General features: G+C 35.6%; 2 protein-coding genes across 6 annotated transcripts in view; one reads left to right on the plus strand and one right to left on the minus strand.

Moving 5' to 3' along the window:
* LOC115222154 (run domain Beclin-1-interacting and cysteine-rich domain-containing protein-like) overlaps nucleotides 1-8884 on the plus strand; it is a 66020-nt gene extending 57136 nt beyond the window's left edge. For 3 of the 4 annotated variants that reach the window (XM_029792294.2, XM_029792296.2, XM_036511400.1), the window contains exons 21-23: nucleotides 2630-2702; nucleotides 7229-7848; nucleotides 7969-8884. In XM_029792294.2, the coding sequence (XP_029648154.1) occupies nucleotides 2630-2702; nucleotides 7229-7283 (128 nt within the window). In that variant the 3' untranslated portion in view covers nucleotides 7284-7848; nucleotides 7969-8884. Of the gene's footprint in view, nucleotides 1-2629; nucleotides 2703-4327; nucleotides 4388-7228; nucleotides 7849-7968 lie in introns of all 4 variants that reach the window. The other variant, XM_036511401.1, reaches the window with a different exon arrangement.
* An 11221-nt stretch (nucleotides 8885-20105) lies between these two features.
* LOC118767195 (cadherin-23-like) overlaps nucleotides 20106-26010 on the minus strand; it is an 88812-nt gene continuing 82907 nt past the window's right edge. Inside the window, exons 23-28 of one of the 2 annotated variants that reach the window (XR_005003099.1) lie at nucleotides 25947-26010; nucleotides 25149-25241; nucleotides 23882-23947; nucleotides 22452-22622; nucleotides 20272-21799; nucleotides 20106-20161 (exon numbers count right to left, since the gene is read on the minus strand). The exon at nucleotides 25947-26010 is cut by the window's right edge and continues 31 nt beyond it. Coding sequence is in view for 1 of the 2 variants with exons in the window: in XM_036511399.1 (XP_036367292.1) it covers nucleotides 20701-21799; nucleotides 22452-22622; nucleotides 23882-23947; nucleotides 25149-25241; nucleotides 25947-26010 (1493 nt within the window). In the remaining variant the exon portion in view is untranslated. Of the gene's footprint in view, nucleotides 20162-20232; nucleotides 21800-22451; nucleotides 22623-23881; nucleotides 23948-25148; nucleotides 25242-25946 lie in introns of those variants that run through there. The other variant, XM_036511399.1, reaches the window with a different exon arrangement.

The raw sequence follows: 26010 nt of genomic DNA on the forward strand, positions 1-26010 counted from the left end.
TTGTCTGTCCTTGTTTGTCCCCTCTGTGTTTAGCCCCTTGTGGACAATAAAGAAATATATATTGAAATATTGATAGTAACCTGTGACCAATAGGCAGTTGTTCTTTTGCATGAGACAAGATTTGTAGATGCAGACTTTGTGTTTTGGATGACACGGTTAAGAGATTCACTGAGACGATCCATACCAAAGTCTTACGGAATATTATTGGAATTGTCTCAATGAAGCTGTTTACATCATCATTGTTTAACGTCCGTTTTCCATGCTGGCATGGGTTGGACGATTTGACCGGGGTCTGGGAAGCCAGGATGCTGCACCAGGCTCCAGTCTGATCCGGCAGTGTTTCTACAGCTGGAAACCCTTCCTAACACCAACCACTCCATGAGTGTAGTGGGTGCTTTTTAAGGATCTTTACTGCTCCCTCATCAGACCTCGTTCTGTTACCATAATTGTAAGATGCTGCCCTTTTTTTTTTAACCAGTTTTAGTAAAACTCATCAGCTGTTGCCCTAAATAAATCCCTCTCCATTAATTAAACAATTTCTCTCCTTGTTTGAATTAAATGATTCTTTACATTAATTATAATTTCTTTATTTTTAATTGAAAGCATCATCAATCAGGTTGGTTCAACTCTCTTCTTTTCCCCGTCTTCTGCCTCTCTAACATCTTGCCTGCATACAGACACATAGAAACACACACACGGGTTCCTATTTTCTGCCTTTCAACATTTGGGTCTTTTGATTTGTGGGTCATATTTTCGGGTTATCCCTAAATCATATTTTTGGGTTATCCCTAAATTAGTTGACAAATTTTGACTTTGTTCTTTTTTTCTTTTTCTTTTTTTTGGTAACCTGCAGGAAACTATGTCCCTTTGCCCGTTGAGTCCCAAAAAGTCGGTCTCTGAGAGTCATAATAGATTACTCAGTGATGCCATCTGTATGAAAGACAATAGTTAAGTTAGTGATAAAATATTTAATAAAGTTGATATCAAAAATCTAATTGGACATAATGACTAATATTATTTTATCTGGCAAGTATGGGAGACAACTCAAGCATGTTCCAGTGTTATCCTATCAGACCTCCTCAGCAAAGAATTACAGTTCTTATCAAAAAGCAATTTTAAGGTATTTTCGGAGAATTAAAACAATGAAAAGTTAATTACCAATTAAATCAAGTTAATTTTTAATTAACATAATTCAAATCTAAATCAAATTATTTATGATTGTAAAGCAGCACCTTACAATACTAACAAATTGAATGCCCCCGCCCCCTTTTCCTTGTTGACCTAGGAATAATATAATGGAATATCTGCCATTGATCAACTAATATTTGGTTCATTAAATTCGTTTCGTTTAGGGGTTAACTATGAATTAATTTAGTGGGAAAGTAGATTGCAACAGTGACAGAGTTGTTAAAGGAATGTTGATTCAGTCTACCAGCAGAAAAGGAGGACAAGGTTCCCCCTGTGTTACCAACATCAGGGTTTTTGAGGGAAATATTTCTGTTGTGATTTATTATTATTATCATTGTTGTTAAGGCGGCGAGCTGGCAGAAATGTTAGCACGCCGGGCGAAATGCTTAGCGGTATTTCGTCTGCCGCTACGTTCTGAGTTCAAATTCCGCCGAGGTCGACTTTGCCTTTCATCCTTTCGGGGTCGATTAAATAAGTACCAGTTACTTACTGGGGTCGATGTAATCGACTTAATCCCTTCGTCTGTCCTTGTTTGTCCCCTCTATGGGTAGTAAAGAAATATGTATTTTGTCTGCCATTATGTTTTGAGTTCAAATTCTGCCAAGGTCAACTTTGCTTTTCATCCTTTCAGGGGTCGATAAATTAAGTACCAGTGAAACGCTGGGGTCGATGTAATCAACTGGTCCCTTCCACTCCAAATTTGAGGCCTTGTGCCTTCAGTAGAAAAGATTATTATTATTGTTGTTAAGGTGGAGAGCTGGCGGAATCATTAAAATGCCGGGCAAATTGTTTAGCAGCATTTTGTCTGTCTTTATGTTCTGAAAGGATTTGACAAGCTGCTGGACTGTGTCAAACTCCAATATCAACTTTGGCATTTTGACATGGTTTCTACAGCAGGATGCCCTTCCTAACACCAACTGCTCTACAATGTGTACTGGGTGCTTTTTGCCTCCTGACTTTGACACTAGTATGGTCAGTAAGTAACTTACAAGAATAGAAACCCTCCACCCAATTGAGTGGAGGGGTATTTGAGGAAGAGTGGGGGAGGTGGCCAAGTTTTGAGGGGCTAAAAGTACGATGTCTTACTTCCATACATTTTCTGTGTACCAATTCCACTGACAACACATTGGTTAACCCAGGGTTACAAAGTTTAAGGAGTCACGGAGTGGAACTGAGCCTGAAACCATTGTAGAATTGGTAATATTAGCACGATACTATTTATACAGCTCTGACCCCTTTTAAGTGAGAAGTATCCCTAATTATGTGTTGACTTTGACCACGGTAATCAACCTAACACATGCCAACATGAAAAGTTGATGTAAAACAATAATGATGATAATGTGGAATTTCTTTAATAATGTTGTTTTTATTCTTGCTTTATTGTTGTTTTTTTTTTATGTACATATTTTTTTATTTCCTTTTTTGTATTCCTTCTCTTCAGATTGTAAAGCTTGTTACCACATTAGTTGTTTCATTCCCAATAAATGTCCGAAATGTGCTCGAATTGCTGTCAGGTGAGTTCTTCTTCACTGAATTTTGGGGAAATGATAAATGTTTTTAAACGCATTTTAAGGATGGAGAAAGGTGACAATAATGGATGAGTTTAAAGTTTTAGAAGTGTTTGGTCAGGGTCAGTTTGTATTTTGTCCTTTTGGTGTTGGCAAAATAAGTATTATTCAAGTTCTGGGGGTCAGTTAAGCCAACCCTTAAAGATGTGACATCAGTACCTTCAATATGATTACACACTCAGATATACATATATATTGTTGCTATTATACGAAAGTGTCATAAGTCCAAAATGTTGCTTTTTCAGAAAATGAGGAAACAGTTTCACCATTGCATAGCCAAACCGTTGTACTATTCTTTGACAATTTTTGATATCTTGGCATCTGAAGTAGCTGGAGATATAATAGTTTGACCAAAAGAATTAGCTACTGCATGCAAAAATAAATATTTAAAAAATGCATTTGGCCAAATTTGGACATACAGCATTTTAACATAATAGCAACAATTTGTAAATATATATATATATATTATATATATATATATATATATAAATAAAACATCATCATCTAACATCCGCTTTCCAGGCTGGCATGGATTGGACAGATTGAGGACTGGCAAGCTAGAAGGCTGCACCAGGCTCCAGTCTGATCTGGCAGTGTTTCTACAGCTGGATGCCCTTCCTAACACCAACCACTCTGAGAGTGTAGTGGGTGCTTTTTATGTGTCACCGGCATGAAGGCCAGTGAGGCAGTACTGGCATCGACCACACTTGAATGGTGCTTTTTACATGCCACCGGCACTGCCAATGACCACACTCAAATGGTGCTTTTTATGTGCTACCGGCACAGGAGCCAGTCAGTTGACACTATATATATATATCACACACATACATACATATAAATTAGAAAAAAACCCACCTTTTATCAATTCAATAATGAAAAATTAAATTATACCATTTAGAAAAATTACATATTATAGAAAGATTAAATATAAGATAAAACATATAACGATGATTAAGTAACGTGCAAAATAATAAATATGTTTTATCTTATATTATATATATATATATATATATATATATATATATATACACACACATACACACATAAATAAATATCAGGAGTACAAATTTAACACATCCAAGTTTTATTTTTCAGTTAATTACATTTTTATATATATATATGTGTGTGTGTGTGTGTGTACTTCTAGTGAAACTATTCATGTATAGCCAGTGAATGTATATATAAAATGAATATAGCAATGGCTTTTAGTATGTAGTCAGTTAATGGCCTTTAGTAAGTAATCAGTAAATGTATGTGTAATATAAATACCACAACAACCTTTAGTATGCAGTCTGAACGCCTGTAAATGATAAACGCATCAACAAGCTTCAATGTATAGTCAGTGAATGTGTGTGTGTGTATATATAATGAACAGTGACAGCCTATGAACAGAACTTACATGATGTTGGAGTATATATTTATTTTGGATAAACTAAAGCGTTTTTTAAAAAACTCAATTTTAAAAGCTGTTAAAGCAGAGATTGTTAGAAAGTTCTCTGTAAACCTTTGTGTGTTAAATGAAACCATTTTCTGAAACCATTGGTATGAAATAATTTTCAACTTGTCTTCAGAGAGGTTAAAAACGAAGGTGACTGATGGCTATTTGTGGAAGTGACATTATCTCGCTACTGGTAAAGTATTCCTTGTAGTGATACTTCATCAATCTTAATCCCTTTTCAACCAAACCTGTCTACCGTTTCTGGCGTGAGCAACGACCACCACCAAAGATCAATAGTTTAAATTAGGCATTGCTGTCCTTCTTTCTGGCTCTATACACCTCTATTGTTGCTGTTGTTGTTGTTCTAACTATATTTTTAAAATATCGTCTAGAACAATCTACTAAATATTTTGTCTGAAAATATAAAAAAAAATAAAAGCCCCTTTCAGGTTGAGTTTTTTTTTTTTTAATGTTTTGTATTGATGCAACGTGCATTGGGCATGATGAGGGCTGCAGCACATTCTTTCATCATCCATCATCTAAATTTTATCTGCAGATGTGGAACCATTCTCCTGCATCAAAGTCCTTACTTTCGGTTGTCTACCACGGGTTGGTTTCCAGAGGACAACTCAGCTGCAAGGCATGCAGACATCTACAAGTGATTCAGATGGGACCTTATAGCAAACTGCAGCCCTTTTTCTATTTTCTTGGTCCACTGAGAAGAGGAAGTCACTCTGAAGTTGCTGATTGGTCCTTGTTTGAAAGCCATCAGGAGCACCTGAGTGTGGCAGCCATCAAGGAACAGGGCTACAGATCCAAGGAGGCTTGTCCTGATATGTTGCTATGAAAATGTTCATCTTCTGTTGTCTGTTGAGGCTGGACGCCCAAATCCTCATCTTATCATTGAGCATGCTGTGTTATTGGCCCTGGATTGTATATCAATATAGATTGGACATTGGTTGATCTCTGTTCAAGCTATGAACCCCCAGCCCTCATTGAAGGGTGTCCTGCCATAAATTTTATGTCTTTCAACACGTGGTCACCATATTAGAGAAATTTGTGGTGTTGAAAAAAAAAAAGATCTGGTAGCTTTTTTTTTATCAGAATGTGGCCTAACTCCATTCCCAGAACATTTGGGTCTTCTTTCATCAATGAAGCTGAGTTGTATGATCCACCTACACAACTCCGTCTTACGCACCAAACAGATTTAATCAAAAGACATCAACCCACTGCAGATGTAACTGCATTGTCCATCGCCTGTTGCAGCTGTGCACCAGTCTGTCATGTCTGCATCCCATCACACTAAATGATCTAAATAATAAAATATTGATTAGGAAAATTTCCTAAAGATGAGACTCAATATCTAAAGCCTAAACTATTGATCAGTGTTCAATAATATTTGAAGAAATAACTCTCTTTGTAGATTGGAAGCATGATATTTTGTCACTGTCCAGAAACCGTTTGTTCTTTAATTGGCTGTCAAATATCCACCTTCTACGGCTGCCTTCATAATCTTACATTTAACAATTCCTTTGATCAATCTTGGCATCGTTATCTTCTTCGTAATTTCCTAACTGACGCATGTTTTCTTTTGACTCTGCAAGAAGAACTTCTCCTGGTTTGGGTTTGTTTTCCATTTTTATAAATTGCTTCAGCATGAATTCTTGACTTGTTAACCCAAAACTAAACATTATTATAAATATTAACCAAATGGTCATGCCATCTTCTAGTCTCTTAGATTCTTCTAAACTTCATTTTTCTCACTAACCCTAACCTGATTTCCTAACTGCCTGTCTCTGCTGGTTTGAATAAGCTTTATAAAAACCTAATTAATTTCATGAAAACTTAAATTTCTTAGAAACCTAATTAATTTTAAAGTTTTTACATATATATTGTAATTTCTTGCCTATACACCAAGTCACTTATTTTAGGGCAGTGTGTCTCCATCATCAGTGATATATTACTGATACTTGTTGACGGGAATAAATGTAGGACCGATCTGGGTAAGAATTGAACTTAGAATTATTACAAGTGAAATTAAATCCTGTTTGAGTGTTTAGGACAGTTTTTCTGTTACTTCATTCATGTCTGCTTTCCATGCTGGCATGGGTTGGACAGTTTGACTGAGGACTGGCGATCCAGAAGACTGCACCAGTCTCCAATCCGATCTGGCAAAGTTTCTACAGCTGGATGCCCTTCCTAACTCCAACCACTCCGAGAGTGTAGTGGTTGTTTTTACATGCCACCGGTACGAGGGCCAGTGAGGTGGTACTGGCATCAGCCACGCTCAAATAGTGCATTTTGCGTGCCACCTGCACAGGAGCCAGTCCGGCGTCACTGGCAACAATCATGCTCAAATGAGGCTTTTAACGTTCCACTGGCACAGGTGGCAATCAACTCTGTAGAATATTGCCTCAACATGTTTTGTCTAATCCAAGCCAGAATGGTCAAATTGTGTGTGTGTGTCTGTACCTCCCCGCTTCCACAATTGGCTGAAAAAATCTATCAATAGAGACCGATCTTCAAAATTTTTAAAGTCAGTGATTTAGAGAAGTTTGGTAAAACATTTGGGGTGAGTTTTGGGACAGAAACTGACCGGAAAGTTCTTCCATAAAACTGATGAAAAGATCTACACACTGAAGTTTAGTCTTAATTATTGATGTTAATGAGATTTTGGTTGAGGTAATAGCAATGGGTGTTAAAGGGGTGGTGGGATTGTAGTAACATGTGACCAGGAGGGGGTTGCTATGGACAATCATAAAATCTGGGAATTATAAGGAAGTATGATTTTGTATGAACTTAATTTTAGCAATATTAATTAACATGCTAATTTTTCGGCCTAATTTCATCTAAAGCAATAATTAACATTCTAATTTTTAAGACTATTTTTGTCAGTGTTTCTTGGAGAAATAAACATCAAATTTTCTGTTAAAATGAAACAAAAATATTTGAAATAAAAATTGCAGAGATAAGTTGAAGAAATTCTTTGGTCGATTCCGTTTGGTAACCTGGTGAATGTGTTCTTTTATTTCAGAAGGAAAGTGCAACAACAGCGCTCGGCCGATATAGAAGAGGAAGAAAACGGCTGACTAAAGTAGCCATCGTCAAGTTTGGCTGTCAGTTATTATTGGAATGACCGTGTCTTGTTTGTGCCACCTGCATCAATCCTGCTGCAGTTAAGACAAGCAGATGCTGCTGCGTTAACTGTGCAATATCTCGTTCTGTAATGCAAGAGATGTCCTGTGTTACGAGGCCAGCAATCTATTCCTCCAGCTTCCACATTTGGTACCAGCTTAACGACATTATCACCAAATAGAAACGGCTTTTCTGGTCAAAGCTTTGTACATGCTAAAGGATTATATTTATACTGGAAACTATTTTTTTTATTACTATGATGATGATTATTATTATTATTATTATTACTATTGTAATTATTATTGTTTGTCTTTGTTGTTGCATTGACAAGCTTACTTCCATGTGATTCTGTGTGTACAATCACCACCACCACCACCATCATCATCATCATTGTCATCATAAATACAATCGGTAAAATATGTTTTAAGAATTATGCTTTATAAGCATGTGCAGCTAAATATATTTCATGTGTTGTTGGTGTATATAATGTCTTGGTTTGAGATATATATATATATGTGTGTGTATGTATATAGAAAGGAAGGTGTGTGTGTGTATGTATATAGAAAGGAAGGAGTGTGTATGTATATAGAAAGGAAGGTGTGTGTGTGTGTGTGTGTGTGTATGTATATAGAAAGGAAGGTGTGTGTGTGTGTATGTATATAGAAAGGAAGGTGGTGTGTGTGTGTATGTATATAGAAAGGAAGGAGTGTGTGTGTGTGTGCATGTGATCAATAACTGGAGAAGGATGGTGTCACATGTTGCCCTGCAATGTATATTTTGATGAGATCTTGCAGTGAAAGGTTGTTGAAGCTTTCTTACAAAAATTCTGAACAGGGAACCAACTGAAAATCTGGAGTAAAAAACTATTAGAAATGTCAATTTGTTTCACCAAAGCAAAACGATTCCTTTGCTTTTTTCCTTTGTGGAAATGGTTTCACTTTGAAATGTTTTATCTTTTGTTCTTTTAATCAGAAATTAAATTTTAGTTGAGAATTTTTCTTGAATTCTAGATTGGTCCTCCAAACAAAATGGCAGAGGGACCTCTGGATTATATGGCAAAGGTGACCCCTAAATAATATGGCAGGGTGACCACTAAATTATTGTTTTATTCTTTGGTATTTAAAACTAAATCTTTTTTTTTTTTTATAATTGTGAAATTGGATCAATCTGGAAACTTGATTGTGGAATGGAATATTGATTTCAGTATAACTCTGGTATGAGCAATAAAGAAATGTATGTAACCCTGGAGGAGATTGGACGATGTGTGGAGAATTAATCCAAGCTTCATTTAAAGAATTATGTAAATGTTGCTTTCATAGAAATAATTAGGTTTAGGGCCAATTCCTACTTTAAGGGAAATCTGTGTAGTTCAAAAGTTTTCTAACTGAATTAATAATAAAAATGATAATAATAATGATGATAAATCCATGCACTATTAACATTAGAGAAATCATTCCTTGACCTTTGACCTTTGGAAATTTCATGGTCCAATTACTCAGTGCCTTACACAAGAGTATTCTTCACTCAAACTTTGTTGCTAAATTTAAAAAAAAAATTTTCTTCAGTAAAATGAAGAATTGATGGTAGACTTTTGGATAAACTGTGACTCAAGAGTTACTTTAGGCCTGAATAGATTATCCCTAAATGGATTAAGGAATATCTTTGATGACACAGATTTGAAGGTTTTAGTTTGTCTAATCTCTCTTAGTTAACTGTGTGACCCTCCCCACTTTTTTTTTTGACATTGTAAACCTGCCTAAAAAACCGAGAGCTGCCTTTCTATGTTACTGACCCCTGAACTATAAAACCCTTGTCTTCAGCTACTTCAAAACCGTTTTTTAAACTTCCAATCTCTGTCAGCCACTGAGTATAAACTCCTGATTGGTTAGGGGTTAGGTTTGGTATGTGGAGTCACCTACGGAACGACTTTCATCAGAAACTTAAAACTGAATCTTCGTTTCACTTGATTCCACATTTTCTAATTAATTAGAGGAAAATTGTCAGAATTATGTTGCTCTGTCTGTGGGACCCAGTACAAAACTTTTATTTGGGAACCAACATTAAACTCTCTCATTTAACCATTCCAAATATTTCCATAAATCCTTTCAAAGTGTCTTGTGCTATTCTACTGTAGCACTGTCCATCTTCTAAGTGAAGACTATGATCAGTAGGAATACTGTTAAATTGCTGAAGACTAGGTGTTTGGATTTAATTATGTCACATATTTGTTGGTAATAACATTTAATTCCATCCAAACATTCCTTTATATAGCTACACTTTGTAGAATACTTCTTTAATTTTGTTAGAATCTTCAGAACTGTGAAACGATATGATTTATGCCAAGATTAACCAGAGTAAATAGTGCAATGACCCTTCCAGTCCACCTGAAATACAGAAACTCCTATCTCTGAGGGGCCATCCTTTTTCACAGCCATCAATTTGGACTCTGATGATTGAAGCCTTCCTCTTCTTTAGAAGTCTGCCTGATGCTTTTTACCAATTTTTATGAAGCTCAATTGGATATAGTTGGCTTGGGTGTAAAGAAGTTGTCAGTTCTTACTGACCTGGTTGAAAGTCTGTGATAGAAACATTCATTCTATCTCTAACCATTTCACTGTTACATCATAATATGAGGGTGAGTCAAAAAGTAATGCCATTTTGTTTAGGACAGGTATAATTACCAACACAGGAACATGTATCATACATCAAAATGAAGCTGGTCCTCTGTGAATCACATCCCTACTTCTCAACATAGTCACCATTTCTCTCAATAGTAATGTTCCACCTTCAAATGAGAGCATGTATTCCTGCCCCATAGAATTCTGTTGACTGCTTTGAACCACTTCTTCACTACAGTTTTCACTTCCTCGTCACTGGAATAAGGTTTGCCTCTCAAACCGTCTTTCATGGGGCTGAAGAGATGATAGTCCATCTCTCATTCGGTGGGGGAACATTGCTATTGAGAGAAACTGTGACTATGTTGAGAAGTAGGGATGTGATCCACAGAACCAGCTTCATTTTGATGTATGATACATGTTCCTGTATTGGTAATTATACCTGTCCTAAACAGCATTACTTTTTGACTCACCCTCGTATGTCTGTAGACGTTTAAGGTACTTTCTGTAAGAAATAATTTTAGATTTCTGTCATTATCAGAATTTTGCTATTGTCTTCTGATAATATTTTAGTTTAGGCCAATTTTCTTGGTTAGAATATCTATATTAATGTCTTGTGTTATTTTCTGAAATAAGAAAAATGGTTTAGATTTCTATGGAATCCATTTGTCTTGAAATTCCTTTGCATGATGTCTGTGTGTCCACAGAGCAATGAATGATCTTCCATATTGGAAAGATGTGAGATTTATTTCTATAAATTCTAAAATTTGGTTCTTATTTGCTACAAGTTCTAACATCTGCTGCCAACCAACTTCATAATCGTTTTCCCCTATGAACGCTAGCTGGCAGAATTGTTAGCACACTGGGTGAAATGCTTAGCAGTATTTCACCCATCACTAACATTCTGAGTTCAAATTCCGCCAAGGTCAACTTTGCCTTTCATCCTTTCGGAGTCAATAAAGTTGAATACTGGGGTCAATGAGTGCGACTGTTCCCCTCCCCAGAAAATCCAGGCCTTGTGCCTATAGTAGAAAGGATTATTATTATTATTATTATTATTATTAAGGTAGTGAGCTGGCAGAAATGTTAACACACCAGGCAAAATGCTTAACAGTATTTCATCTATGTTCTGAGTTCAAATTCCACCGAGGTCAACTTTGCCTTTCATCTTTTCGGGGTCGACAAATTAAGTACCAGTTGCGTGCTGGGGTCGACCTAATCGACTGGCTCCCTTCCCCAAAATTCCAGGCCTTGTGCCTATAATAGGAAGGATTATTATTATTAATTTTGCTATTATTGGCTGAAACCGTACAATAGATGATCCAATGTGCTGTCTTCAGTTTTATTCTCTGCCTCCCTACTTCCTGGTCTCAAATTCTGCTGGTGTCTATTTTTTTTTTTTTTTTTAATTTTGTTATTGACCCCTGGAGGGGTGGGGAATATCATTAAGTTCTGTACCAGTCATGTCTTGAGGTAGAGTCAATCCACTTATAAGCTTCCATTACAAATTCGTGGTCTCGTACCAATGTGACGATAATTTTTACCCTTCTTTCATTTGCTTTTGTTAAAAATGTTGGTTTTGTGGAAATTTCAAACTGCGGAATCGGTTTCTAGAATGTCATCACCATCATCATCACCATCGTCATCATCATCACTACCGCCGCCACCATCATCACCACAAAGGTATCACATTAATTCCGAGTTAAATGTGCAATCATTTTATGCTTTACATTGTTGATGTGTTATGTGGTGTCGTGGTGGCTGTACTATGTCCTACACTGTAATGTATAGTGTATTGAACTGTGTCCTGTACTGTACCATACTGTACCAAATATATTGTTATTTATTCTTGGCTATTTGTCCTTGTATTTATTTATTTCCGTAATTTATAGGTTAAGAATCGGTAGAGCATCTGTAAAATACTTTGTGGCATCGGTTGCATGCCTCGAAGTGCAGAGTTCAATTCCCATCCAGTCCCACATTTTGCCTTCCATCCTTCCAAAATCAGAAAAAAAAAAAAAAAAAGAAATTGGGGTTGATATAATTCCTTGTGCTCTAGAAGGTGGTGCCCCAGTATGGCCAGACCTGTGACTAAAAAACAATAAAAGAATGTCTGTGTGTCTTTTACCATTGTGTGTGTGTGAGAGAGAGAGAGAAATGAAGAAATATTTTCTAGATGATGATAATGGTGGGAAAAAATATATTATTTTTCTGTTAAAATCACCAGTTTTCATCAATTTTACTTCAAACAACATTTTGAATACTCTCTTTCCTGTTGTTGGTGCCAAGCTTAGTATTTACCATTCCTCCATTCCAATGGAAGTTGTGAACATATAGAATATTCTTAAGTTTTAAACTATTAACTACCAACAGCCTTCTTTACCAAAATCACTTTCAAACAAGCACCTGTTTTCTTTCCTTTTCTTTTTCTTTTTTTTTTACCTGTTTCGTCATGGATGGAATTTGTGTGCATTTCTTTAATTTATCATGAACCTTTTAGGCAGGGAATGCTTTCCTTTGGTCGACCTCCTCTCTTTGCGTTCCTCTCATCCATGGCCATTTTCTTTCTGTCTGGTAATTTTCAACCAGATGTTCAGCATCGTTAATGATTTAACGATGATTAAAATTCCTCCAAGTCTGTTGAGGTCAGGTGTTTGAAATAAAGGCTTTGGCTAAATCATAATTGATAAACAACCCTATCCCACCCCTATGAGACGCTATCTGTGATTCAAGTGATGTCTCCAAGCCAGATGAATTTATGACTCCCCTACCCCCACTTCTGAAGAATCTGGTTTTCTTTGCTACTACTTTGGCTGTAAAACTATTTGATGGTTGGTCTTTCCAGCCTGGCAGATGACAAATGATAGATGTGATTTAAATGTTGGTTTATATCCAACTTGATTTATGATGACATCCCTGTCACATGTAAATGTGATTGAGACATCAAAGCTAATGCTGAAAAGACATCAGCTGTTTTTGATATCCTTCAAAATTGTCCGAAAGAAATTAGCCATTAAATTAGGGTCTGGAAGATCCGGCTTGCTTTGCCTTGGCACAAAATTTGTGGTGAGAGAGAAGAAACGTTGGTTTGAGCCATGTCTGTGATAAATGGAACATTCTTTGTCTGCCATTTTTAATGGAACTTACTTCCTCTGTGGACTTCCTGTCTGCATCCCTTTGTCTTTAGTGAGCAGATGCTGTGTGTTTGAAAGAGTAGAACCAGTGCATGTGTGTGTGGTCCTGCTGTCTGTGTCAGAGGGGTTATACTGAGATACTGAGATCAAATACATGTTAAACAGATTTATTTATGTTTCAACACCAGAAAACAGTGGTTTTAAGTTCAATTCTTTCTCGGATCTGTTTTATTTATTTTAATTTTTTTTTTTGTTTTGTTTGGTTTTCAAATTCTATTCTTCACCATTATTACTTTTATTATTATTATTATTATTATTACTATTATTGTTGTTGCTCCTGTTTCCTGAGTTTATTTCGCAACTAAACCACTTTATGTAAATATCTGATAATAAATCAAACCAGACATTTTCTAATTCTTATTAACGAATTTCTTGCCTCATTCACTGTTAATCAGTCAATTATTTCTTTATCGGGATTTTAATATTTCATAAATCCCAATTGCTGACTAAATCTCATTGGTTGCAGGTTTACTATAGACCATTCACTGGTTCACTACATTCTCATGATGGGAGTGTCCATAACTCAATGCAGAACAAATATCTCAAGAGACTGAAAGACACTTTTTTAATATTATTTTGTATTATTATTTCTAGGTGTTTCTATCCTTCGGTGAAAGATATATAAATATAAATGTCAAATACAGCTCTGAATATACTGGTAAATCAATCCCTGGTCACATGGACATAGTTATTTTGGATTAATCAAAAGGGCGCCATACCCATTGTCTGGGGTCACAGTTAACTTGTCAACCACTACAAGATCAAATGTAACACTATGGAAGGGAAACTACATGAATATCAGATTGATGGACCAGATTATGGAATAATTTACAGCAGGACTGATTGCAAACAGATGAGACATATTCTTTTATTTGTTTCAGTCATTTGATTGTGGCCAAGCTGGAGCACTGCTAAGTGACGGGGACGTAAACACACCAGCATTGGTTGTCAAGCGATGTTGGGGTGACAAACACATACATACATATATATTTGTCCATTGTATATATATATATATATATACACACACAATGGACTTCTTCAGTTTCTGTCTACCAAATCCACTCAGAAGGCTTTGGTCAGCCCGACACTATAGTAGAAGACACTTTCCCAAGGTGCCACGCAGTGGGACTGAACCCGGAACCATGTAATAGGTAAGCAAGCTACTTACCACAGCCACTCCTGTGCCTAAACATAGTTTACCTTTGTGCTGGGAAGAGGTATTCTCTCTCTCTCTCTCTCTCTCTCTCTCTCTCTCTCCAGGTAACCATGTACCTCCTCTATAACAAGATACTTGTTTCTGCCCTCTCTCTCTCTCTCTCACTAACCATTCATCATCTGACACAAGATCCAGTCCTTTGATGCCCTTCCTCTCTCAAAATTCCTTGTCTTGCAAGTTACTTGGTGACCCGGCTGGTTCTGGTGCCATGTAAAAATCATCCAGTCCACACTGAAGTGGTTGGCATTTGGAAGGGCATCCAGTTGTAAAAACTATGCCAAAACTGACCTTGCCTGAGCTGGTGCCACATAGAAAGCACTCAGTCCACTCTAGAATATGTACTAGGCTTACAAAGAATAAGTGCTGGGGTCTGTTTGTTCAACTAAAGGTGGTGCTCCAGCATGGCCACAGTCAAATGACTGAAACAAATAAAAAGAAAGAATAAACACCTGGCAGTCTAATCTAGAAATGAGAATCTTCAGCAAAGACTAAAAGTATTTATTTATAGAAGAGAAAACAGGACTTTGCTCTCATTGGGGTCTCATCTGACCCTGCTTGATATACAGAAGAGGAGTTGTGAGAATTCCCCTACAGTGTACCCAGTACAAACTATGGATGCCCAAAAGCTGAAGTGTAATTACAAGCAAGTTAATGAAGAAAGTGGGTATTGCTGGGAAATGCTTTGTCTTGAATGTCAGAATGGCTCTCTGGAAGTTGTCGATAGCTTTTGGTACTAAGCAGGAAAGGGGTGTTCTGAAAACATAAATTAAGAGGCAAGTGACATTCCGTTGGTTACGACAACAAGGGTTCCAGTTGATTCGATCAACGGAACAGCCTGCTCGTGAAATTAACATTCGCTAGGCTCCACCTTGAATACTGCTGCCCATTGTGGTCCCCCTACAAAACACAAGATACAATGAGAATTGAAGCGTCACGAAGATCAATCACAAAAAAATAAATGGCATGATGGGACTTGATTATTGGGCTCAACTGAAACAGCTGAAACTCTATTCTCTGCAATGCTGCCATGAGCGAAATTTTTGCGCCATGTGGAAAATATTCCACCAATATTATCCAAATGATATTGGTATTATGTTTACAATTCCCCCAAGACTAGGCCCCTATGCAATCCATCCCCTACAAAGGTTGAGATCACATCACAAGAACATTGCGACACAATTTCTTCACTGCAAATGGTCCTGCATTATCAATGTTATCCCAAAAGAAATTAAAGTAGAAAAAGACACCACAACTTTCAAATGGTACCTGGACAAATTCCTCCAGGAAATACCGGATAATCCACTTACACCTGGATATGTCTCAATCAACAACAACTCTCTGCTTGACTGGTCCATTGTGTCCTGAAATAATTAACTAAAAGAGTTTTCCAGGTGGTACTAACCAATCTAAGTTATATATATATATATATAATAATAAAAAGCAATATATGAATATATATATATAATATATATATATATATATATATATATACACACACACACTTTGTGGGTTAACAGGGCTGCCAATTGCTTCTTAATGTTGAAAAATAAAAGAAGTATAAAAAAAAACCGCATTATTTATGAGATGACCCAAAAATAATTGAAAACGAATGCACACCAGACACATAACACACCTTGACAATCTCTTCATACCTGGGCCTGGGTGTTAATGAAATAGCATCACAGGGCAACAATCAAGACATTTTTACTGATAAATACACCAAATCAGAAAAAATATACAATCCATATTTACTTGAGTCCTGTTGTAATAATGACATACATAATGACCAATGGCTTGTTATACTGACCAACACTTGCTTCTGCCATAATGATATACAGATGACCGATTGATACCTGCTTCTGAAGATAACACTATACACTTCCATAGTATACATCTGTGACATGCCTTAACACAGTACACTTCTATGATATACATTTGTGACATGTCTTAACACAGAACACTTCTATGATATACATGTGACATGTCTTAACACAGAACACTTCTATGATATACATCTGAGACATGTCTTAACACAGTACACTTCTATGATATACATTTGTGACATGTCTTAACACAGTACACTTCTATGATATACATCTGTGACATGTCTTAACACAGTACACTTCTATGATATACATCTGTGACATGTCTTAACACAGTACACTTCTATGATATACTTCTGAGACATGTCTTAACACAGAACACTTCTATGATATACATCTGAGACATGTCTTAACACAGTACACTTCTATGATATACATCTGAGACATGTCTTAAACACTGTACAGTTTAAAAAGTTATATTACAAAACAAATCCTTTTCAGCAGGAACAGAGCCATATTTTATAGGGAGTCAGCTTACATAGTCAAAGGAATTGACCCTCTTACATGACTGGTACTTTAAAAGATGGAATCAAGTTTGGCAGGATTTAAACTCAAGACAGAGAAATGGAACCAAACTCTGAAAGACATTCTGTCCATGTCCTCTGATATTTCTGCCAACTCACTCTTTTACAAAACCGATATTGGTTCCACATTTTGCTGCAAAGTCATTAATTTCAAGGATGAAATACAAAGTCAACCTTGGTAGAATTTGAACTCAGAAAGTAAAAGCAGATGAAATGCTGCTAAGCATTTTGGCCGTTATGGTAATGATTCTACCAGCTTGATGCCCCATTTCTTTCGAAACAGATATTGAGAATCAATTATTATTAAACTTATCATCATGCCCTTTTACTTGTTTCAGTCATTTGACTGTGGCCATGCTGGAGCACCGCCTTTAGTCAAGCAAACCGACCCCAGGACTTATTCTTTGTAAGCCTAGTACTTATTCTATCAGTCTCTTTTGCTGAACCGCTAAGTTACAGGGACATAAACACACCAGCATCGGTTGTCAAGCGATATTGGAGGGACAAACACAGACACACACACACACACACACACATGCATAAATATATATATATATATATATACACACACATATATATATATATACATATATACGACAGGCTTCTTTCAGGTTTCCATCTACCAAATCCACTCACAAGGCTTTGGTTGGCCCGAGGCTATAGTAGAAGACACTTACCCAATGTGCCACACAGTGGGACTGAACCCAGAACCATGTGGTTGGGAAGCAAGCTTCTTACCACACAGCCACTCCTGTGCCTATTAATAAAAGAATGGTGAGTTGGTTGAATTCTTAGGGCATCAGACAAAAATATCCTGCAGTGTTTGGTTCAATTCTTTATGTTTTAGGTTCAAATCCCTCAGAGGCTAACTTTATTTTTCATTCCTCTGGGGTTGATAAAATAAAATACCAGTGATGTACTGGGGTCAATTTAATTGCTCAATCCCTCTCCACAAATTTATGGCTTTGTCCCTTTGCTTGAAGTTATTATTACAGTCGCAATTTTAGAAAATATAACAAATGATAACGTCTCGTCTGTTTTGCAAATGTCTCTTTCAAATACAAAAATATACAGGAAATATATGTTTGTTTCACCAGTATAAACAACATACATGCATTATATATACATACATATATACATACATGCCAATGTACGTAGAAGTACGCATGCACACACACACACACACACACACATATGTATATATATATATGCATATATGTTTTATGTACATGTGTGTATATATACCATATTTTAACATGTATAAGGAACCTGCATGTATAAAGAAACCCCTAATTTTGAGGGCTTAAAATTTGCAAAAAAGGTTTTGTAAGGGATTATAATACTATCCATGTATAAGAAACTCCTTTATTTTTTTTACCTAGTTTTTGACAAAAAAGGGTTCTTTATCCGCATTAAAATATGGTATGTGTGTGTGTGTTACAAAATATAAGATTTAATGAAATCCTTTTACAACTGGTGACAAAGATTTAAATTATACAAAGAAACACCAAAACCTTAAAAGAAATGGAAAAAAGGGATAAAGTTATACCTTAAGTCTATCTATATATTTGGTCATTAAACTATATACACCATGATACTAAATATATATATACCTGATTGTTAAACTGTACTGATTCTAGTCATATACATCCTGTTATTAAACCTTATAAACCTTAATATAAACCCTGTCATTAAAGACCCTACATCCTGTTGTGAAATTATATGTAGATATATGTATGTGTGTGTGTGAGCATGTATGTATGTTTATGTTTGTGTGTGTGCGTTAGTAAAGTTTATAATAACTAGACTGAAATTTTAAGTACTACATGCCAACAATCGTAAACTGCAATTATTATTATTATAATTAGTATTATTATTATTATTATCATTATTATTATTATCATTATTATTATTATTATTGCCATTATTATTATTATTATTATTATTATTATTGCCATTATTACAATTATTATTATTATTATTATTATTATCATTATTATTATCATTATTATTATCATTATTATTATTATTATTATTATTCCCTTTGTCTGTCCTTGTTTGTCCCCTCTATGTTTAGCCCCTTGTGGGTTGTAAAGAATTATTATTATTATTATTATTTTGATTTGGCTCAGGTTCAGTCTTATTCCTGGTGGGATTTATGTGGGTAGCGGGTTATTACCTGTAACCTTAGGGACCCACAAGTTTTCAGCTGTGTTTCAAGTGCTTAATAATAATAACAATAATAATAATAATAATAAATATTGTTATTATTATTATTATTATTATTAAAAATGCTAATGGTAGGCAGGAAGATCATTAATCTTTCTAGTGTCTCTAAAATGAACTACTTGTACATGTATGTGTATATGCTTGACCATTAAATCCACAAGATTTTTTTTTACTCTCTCTCTCTTTATTTTCTCTTATTCCTCTCTGTTGAAGAGCATAGGCTCGAAACATAAAAGATTTTCTCACTTTCCTGAGTGTCAAACTGTTACACCCACTTGTTGTTCATACACCCATCTTTGTCTTTTGTTTTTTCTGTAAATTTCAACTATATATATGTGTGTGTGTGTGTCTATATATATATGTGTGTGTGTGTACATACATGCAACAGTAATGTTAGTTTCTTGTACAGAAATGAACAGACCCTACTCCATACACAATTTGTTTTTCCCAGAGTATAAGTTCACTGCATCTATTCTAGAATATAATTACATTACCAGTATTAAAAGTATCCAAAACTCACCCACCAACCCTCACCACACCCATTATCTCCCTGCCTGTCCGTTTTTCCAGCCATAAAACATAACCCTACTTTGATTTATTAGACAATCATGTTTAATAATAATAACCTGTAAAACTAACCAAAACATTACAAAAATTTCATTTTTGGATGTTTGCGCAAACTTAATATTTTACCAAAATTCTTCCATGGTCCAATAAGACTAAAATTAAGATTATAAAAGATTGTTCTGTTGTTTTAGGGAAATAAATTAGAATCTTATTTAAGGTTGAAAATGGATAAAACCAGCAGTGTTTAAATGTAAAAAAAAAAAATTTCTGAATTACTGTTTGAAGAAATCTAAACTTTGTCAAATATAAAAATTCTTTCATTTAAGTTTAATTTTTTGTTGCAAAGTAATTTTAATAAAAGTTCTTAGAATATTTTAACAGTAATCATTGTTTCAGTTATGATTTTGATAACATTTCTTTAATATTTTAATGGTATCTCATTAAAAATAGTATCCCATTAATATTATAATATTTCTATAATATTTTAATATAATCTCATTAATATTTTAATGGCACCTCTTTAATATTTTAACAGCGCCTCATTAATATTTTAATGGCACCTCTTTAATATTTCAACAGCACCTCATTAATATTTTAATGACACCTCTTTAATATTTTAACAGCGCCTCATTAATATTTTAATGGCACCTCTTTAATATTTTTACAGCACCTCATTAATATTTTAATGACACCTCTTTAATATTTTAACAGCACCTCATTAATATTTTGATAGCACCTCATTAATATTTTAAACATTGAATAATGATAATGCTTCATAGTGATGCTACTGTGAACAGACCCCACTTGCCCAAATAAGTGCAATTTCTTTTTATAAACTTCAAGGGGTTTATAAAACTGGTGCTTAAATGTGGGATTCATAGCAATAACAGTGGATGCAAGACAAATTTCTCCTGGGATAGGATGCAGGTCTATTGCCGGTAACTTTCCCAAAGGCCTGATACCAATTCCCCAACAAGATATGTGGAACCATGTAGAAATAAGTGTCTTGCTCAGTGACACAACACAATGCCTGCAGTCAGACGTGAACTCACAACCTATGAGTTTGTAGCCTGATACCTCATCCACTTGACTATTTCATATCAACTATACAGCAGTCTAGAATTTCAAAACATTAAGTTAATATCATAATTGAGTCATGGAGGCTTTAAAATGTGACATCTGGTTACTTTGGGTGTTGTAATCTCGTGGAGGAAGAGGGCAAGCTTGGTGGCCCCTTGATGAAAGAGCTGGAGAATGGCTGAGTTCCAAGAGCCCTATAATTTTGTGAAGGGTTTTGTCCCTGTTCTTAGAAAATTTGTTTGTGGAGTGTAAATCTGATTGTGAATTGTAGTGTGATGTTGATGTGGAAGCGTAAGATAGTGTGCTCAGCGAACCGTGCCGTGAATATGACGGTTCATCTGTTAAGTCTGAAAATTCTGAGCCTGTTGTGATATAGTCTGGGTGTGGCTCACTGGGAATATCACTGTCTGAGCTGATGTGTTCGTAATGATGTGTCACAACGTTGCTGTAGATATGAGAACAATCAGAATCCGATTCATTGATATTTTCTCTGAACAAATCCTTCAGGGAAGGATCATCAACAAAGTCGTAAAAGTTATTTGTCTGAGGGGAATCCGGTTTGTCATACATCTCATATAAACTGTCCTTCGAGGATGACACCGTGTTCGGAATCTCATACATATTCTCATCTGATGCATCGTATAAACCACTGATACTTTCCGGATATTTCCCTTTTAATATGCTTTTATCCGGTTTATCATAAATATTTCTACTCCATGATTTCTCTGACTCGCTATCAGACGAGTCTTCGACATTTTCATACGTATGCTTTTCTTTGTTGCCGTTCAGGGTTGTCTGTGAGTCACTGTCGTCACAGCGACACAACATTCTTGCAGACTTCACAGGATGACGACTTTGGGTCTCCGTTTCTAAAGAATCTTTACTGTGTCGGCGACACCGTCTCTTGCTGACCGATAGCGTTGAAGTCTGGAATCCAGTGTCCGTTTCATCTGTTTGATTAGTTTTGCTCTCGTTACTATGACGACCTGAGTCGGAGTCAAACTCAAAAGTATGGTTAATTATTGAGGGTCTGTTGCTTCTGGTAGAGTTTGAAGAAATTTCATGCGGACCATTAATGTCCGTTGTGACTGTCAAGTCAGTAGAATCATACAACGAACGATTTTTCTTGCAGTTGTGGACAATATGACGGTTTTTCACTTCTCTGTCAAAACAAAATGAAGAAATATTTTTATTGAAATTAATTAGAAATTATTAATTTCAGTTTTTCATATATTACAGTACCTACTACATTCATTATGGTACCTTCTTTCTCTAAGATGGTACCACTGGCACCTTCAGTGTGCCAAATGGGTGGTCATAATGGCAGCAGGGAAGGTAAACGCCATCACCATTTCACTCATGTGGGGAGAAAAGTGGAATGGTAGCCTTTACACACACACACAAATAGAAAGATAGATAGATAGATGGATAAATAGATAGATAGATAGATAGATAGATAGATATGTCTTTTCATTAGACACACAGGGCTGAACACAGAGGGGACAAATTACAAAGTAGAGCATTTCTTTTTGGGGAGAAAAAAAATAAACAAAAGGGGAGTAGGTTTTCGATCAAAAGGGATCGTAAAAAAAGAAAGAAAAAAAACCATTAGTAGGGATATAGATAGATAGATAGATAGAAAGAAAGATGGATAGATAGATAGACAGACAGACATAGATAGGTAGATAGAAAGAAAGATAGATAGATAGATAGAAAGAAGATAGATAGATAGAAAGAAAGATGGATAGAGAGATAGAAAGATTGATAGATAGTGAAAACGGTAGAAAGTGAGAGAGAGAGAATGCTAAACTTACTCTTTCTGTTTCATGTAGATGATGGAAACACAGATTAGGCAGCAGATAAATAAGAGACAAGCCAAGATGAGAAGAGATAATTCCGGAGCATGGAAATTCCAAGATTTCAGCTTCTTGGAACTTTTCTCTTTAAAAATCTTCTGTAAAACATCTTTATGTTCCAGGACCAAACTATAGAAAGCGGGAAAACAAGAGGAAAGAAAAAGATTTATTCAAATATAGTTTGTCTGGAAGCATGAATTTGGTAATTCTCTAACAGAACACATCACAGATAATCTATGACAGAATATTGTTTACTTTGTAGAATTAAACAACTATGACTCACTCTTAGATTCTATGTTCCAAAGAAATGGCTAAATGGATGAAATACCAATCTTAAGACATTGTTAGTTGAAACCACATTGCTGCTGTTCCATTATGTATTTTTGGTAGATATTTAATGATACTGCCTGCCTCAGTTTACCTAGAGGTACAGGGAGTTCTCTACATACAGGGATCTGTTCTATATGTAACCTATCATATGCTAACATTCTACCAAAGGAGAGACCTTTCTATCAATATTTTAACTTCTGGAAACTATAATTATATAGCCAGGGACACCCTGAACCTGCAGCTATACATCCAGACAGAGTAACTATATACCCTGGAGCAATAGTTATACATTCTGAAACAACAGCTATGTACACTGAAAAAAATTCCTATATACCCACCCTGATAGTATCGTTGTTCACCCTGAAATTACAGCTATACATTCTTAAAATATAGTTATGTGAACTGAAAATACAGATATACACGCCGAATGTATATATGTCCTGAAATGATAGCTTTAGACCCCAGAACCACAGCTATACTCCTTGGAATATAACTGTATATGCTGTAACAATAGCTGTACGACATTAAACTGGTTATACATCCTGAAGTTAAAGGCAGCGAGGTGGCAGAAATGGTAGCACACCGGGCAAAGTGCTTAGCAGTATTTTGTCTGTCATTACGTTCTGAGTTCAAATTCCACCGAGGTTGACTTTGCCTTGCATCCTTTCAGGGTCGATAAATAAAGTACCAGTTTTGTACTGGGGTCAATGTAATTGACTTAATATCTATGTCTGTCCTTGTTTGTCTCCTCTGTGTTTAGTCCCTTGTGGGTAGTAAAGAAATATAGACATCCTGAAGTGACTACTATGCAGCCTGAAGCAATAACTAAACATCCTGAATCTGATCTAAAGTTGTTTTGTGATGTCAACGTTGAAGGTAAGTCAGTCAAAGAGTCAGAGGTAAACCTTTGACCATTGTTATACTTGCTGTCAGTGGAATCGACAGGGAAATGGCTTTATTGCTGTTGCCGTAGCTGTTGAAGTACGTCACACAATAGGTCATGTGACATATCACATGATGTGTCTCCATGACAAAGTCACTCCAGTTCTTATACATACCTTTTTAAGTGTTGTCTGGACAATTTGGTTCCATTAGGAAATGTTGCTGTGATTTGAACTGTTGATCTACAAATAACATAACAGATGTTAGATGAAATAACAAATGATAATGATATATAATATATTAATACAGTAATCCCTCGACTATTGCAGGTGTTATATTCCCAAAACCCTCCGCAATAAGTGAAAATCCACAAAGTAGAAACAGTACTGTATATTTTTTTTAAATCATTTTTATACTTTGTATATATTCGTTTTGTTATATAAATGCAAAACAACACCACGGAGGAATCGACGTAAGCTTAAATAATAAACCACGATAAGTGAACTGTGATAGGTGAACCGTGATATGGCGATGGATTACTGAATCACTTACATTAATACCTGTGCTGGCACCATGTAGAAAGCTCCCATGCTGGAGCCATATAAAAAATATTCAGCACACTGTGTAAAGCAGCTGGCATTTAGGAGGGCATCAATTCATAGAAACATACCAAAATGGACAATGGGAACCTAGTGCCACTCCCTGGCTTGTCAGTCCTTGTCAAATTGTCCAACACATACCAGCATGAAAGTGGATATTAAGCCTTTTGTTACCATATTTCTGTTCAGATGCTCTGTGTTTCTTTAAATTAATTTTAAATATAACAAAGAATCTAGTAAAATAACTTAGTTACCATTCAGCTAGTGTTAGGAACATAAATTGTGACTAAGGTTTGGTGGAAGATTTTAATTCAGAACTTTTGAAAACAAGACATTTGTACTACAGAGCTAGAAACGGTTTTAGCCAGGTTGGAATGCAGCAGATGTCAGCAATGAACATGGAGAGAGATTCCACATAAGTCAAATAGAAACTTGATATAAGGATAAGTGGAGTCCCACCGTGCTTGCTGACTTTTGCTGGTTTCTTCAGTGATGGATCTGATACCATACATAGAAAGGAACATAAATATTATACTTAAAAATAGATGTTCTTCCTTTAATAAAAGATGCAAATAACATATTTACTATTAATAACAGCCCATTTTGCAGAAAACTCGCTTTAATTCTAGGCAAAAAAATGTTATTTTCACAGAAAATGGCCCTCTTTCTAGCAAAAACATACTATTTAGTGACGGCCCATTTTACAAAACACTGGAATCATTTCATGAAAAATGGAGTTCATTTTTGTTATCTATGGTAAAAACTGTTCCAGAAAATGATGTTCTCTTCTCCTTAGCAGAATCATTTTTGTATAGTGTTATCAAGCTGTTAATGCCAAACTTACCCTCCAAAGAAGAAGCTTTGTCCCAGACTGTCTGTCGGTCCATCAATGACATTGACAATAGTCACACGAACACCAGTTGCCTTCGTTAAAGCCCTGAAAAATAATCAATCATATCATTAAACATCATTTCTTCAAAGATTAATCTTATTAGTTCATTGCAAGATCAGTCACACAACAACTAGAAATACTTATGACTGATCTTCATACGACAATCATAGGCTGACATAATTAGGATGCATCATAACATTGATGTTATACAGCAGTGGTTCCCATCCTGGGGTCTGTAGACCCCTGATGGTACACAATGGTATTACTAGGAGTCTGTGAGCTAAATTCAAAATTTCATATATATATATATATATAATATATATATATATATATATACATATATATATATATATATATATATATATATATACACACACACACACACAGAGGCACAGGAGTGGCTGTGTGGTAAGTAGCTTGCTTCCCAACCACATGGTTCCGGGTTCAGTCTCACTGTGTGGCACTTTGGATAAGTATCTTCTACTATAGCCTCGGCAAAAGAGACTGATAGAATAAGTACTAGGCTTTGTTTGACTAAAAGTGGTGCTCCACCATGGCCACAGTCAAATGACTGAAACAAGTAAAAGAATAAAAGAATATATATACATAAGGATAAGCATATTAAAAGGGGTCTGTGGGAAAACACATTCAAATAGAAGGGCTGGGAACCACTGGTGGGGACCATTATGGAACGGTTGGGAACCATTGTAATGCAGGAGACAATTTCTTCCAATGCTAAATGAAACTTACCATTCCAAAGATCTTTTGTTATTCAGGACTTGCTTTTTTAAGAGCATCGTTGAGACAAAGTAGC

Source organism: Octopus sinensis, linkage group LG19 (assembly GCF_006345805.1).
Source record: "Octopus sinensis linkage group LG19, ASM634580v1, whole genome shotgun sequence".
Classification (NCBI taxonomy): Eukaryota; Metazoa; Mollusca; class Cephalopoda; order Octopoda; family Octopodidae; genus Octopus; species Octopus sinensis.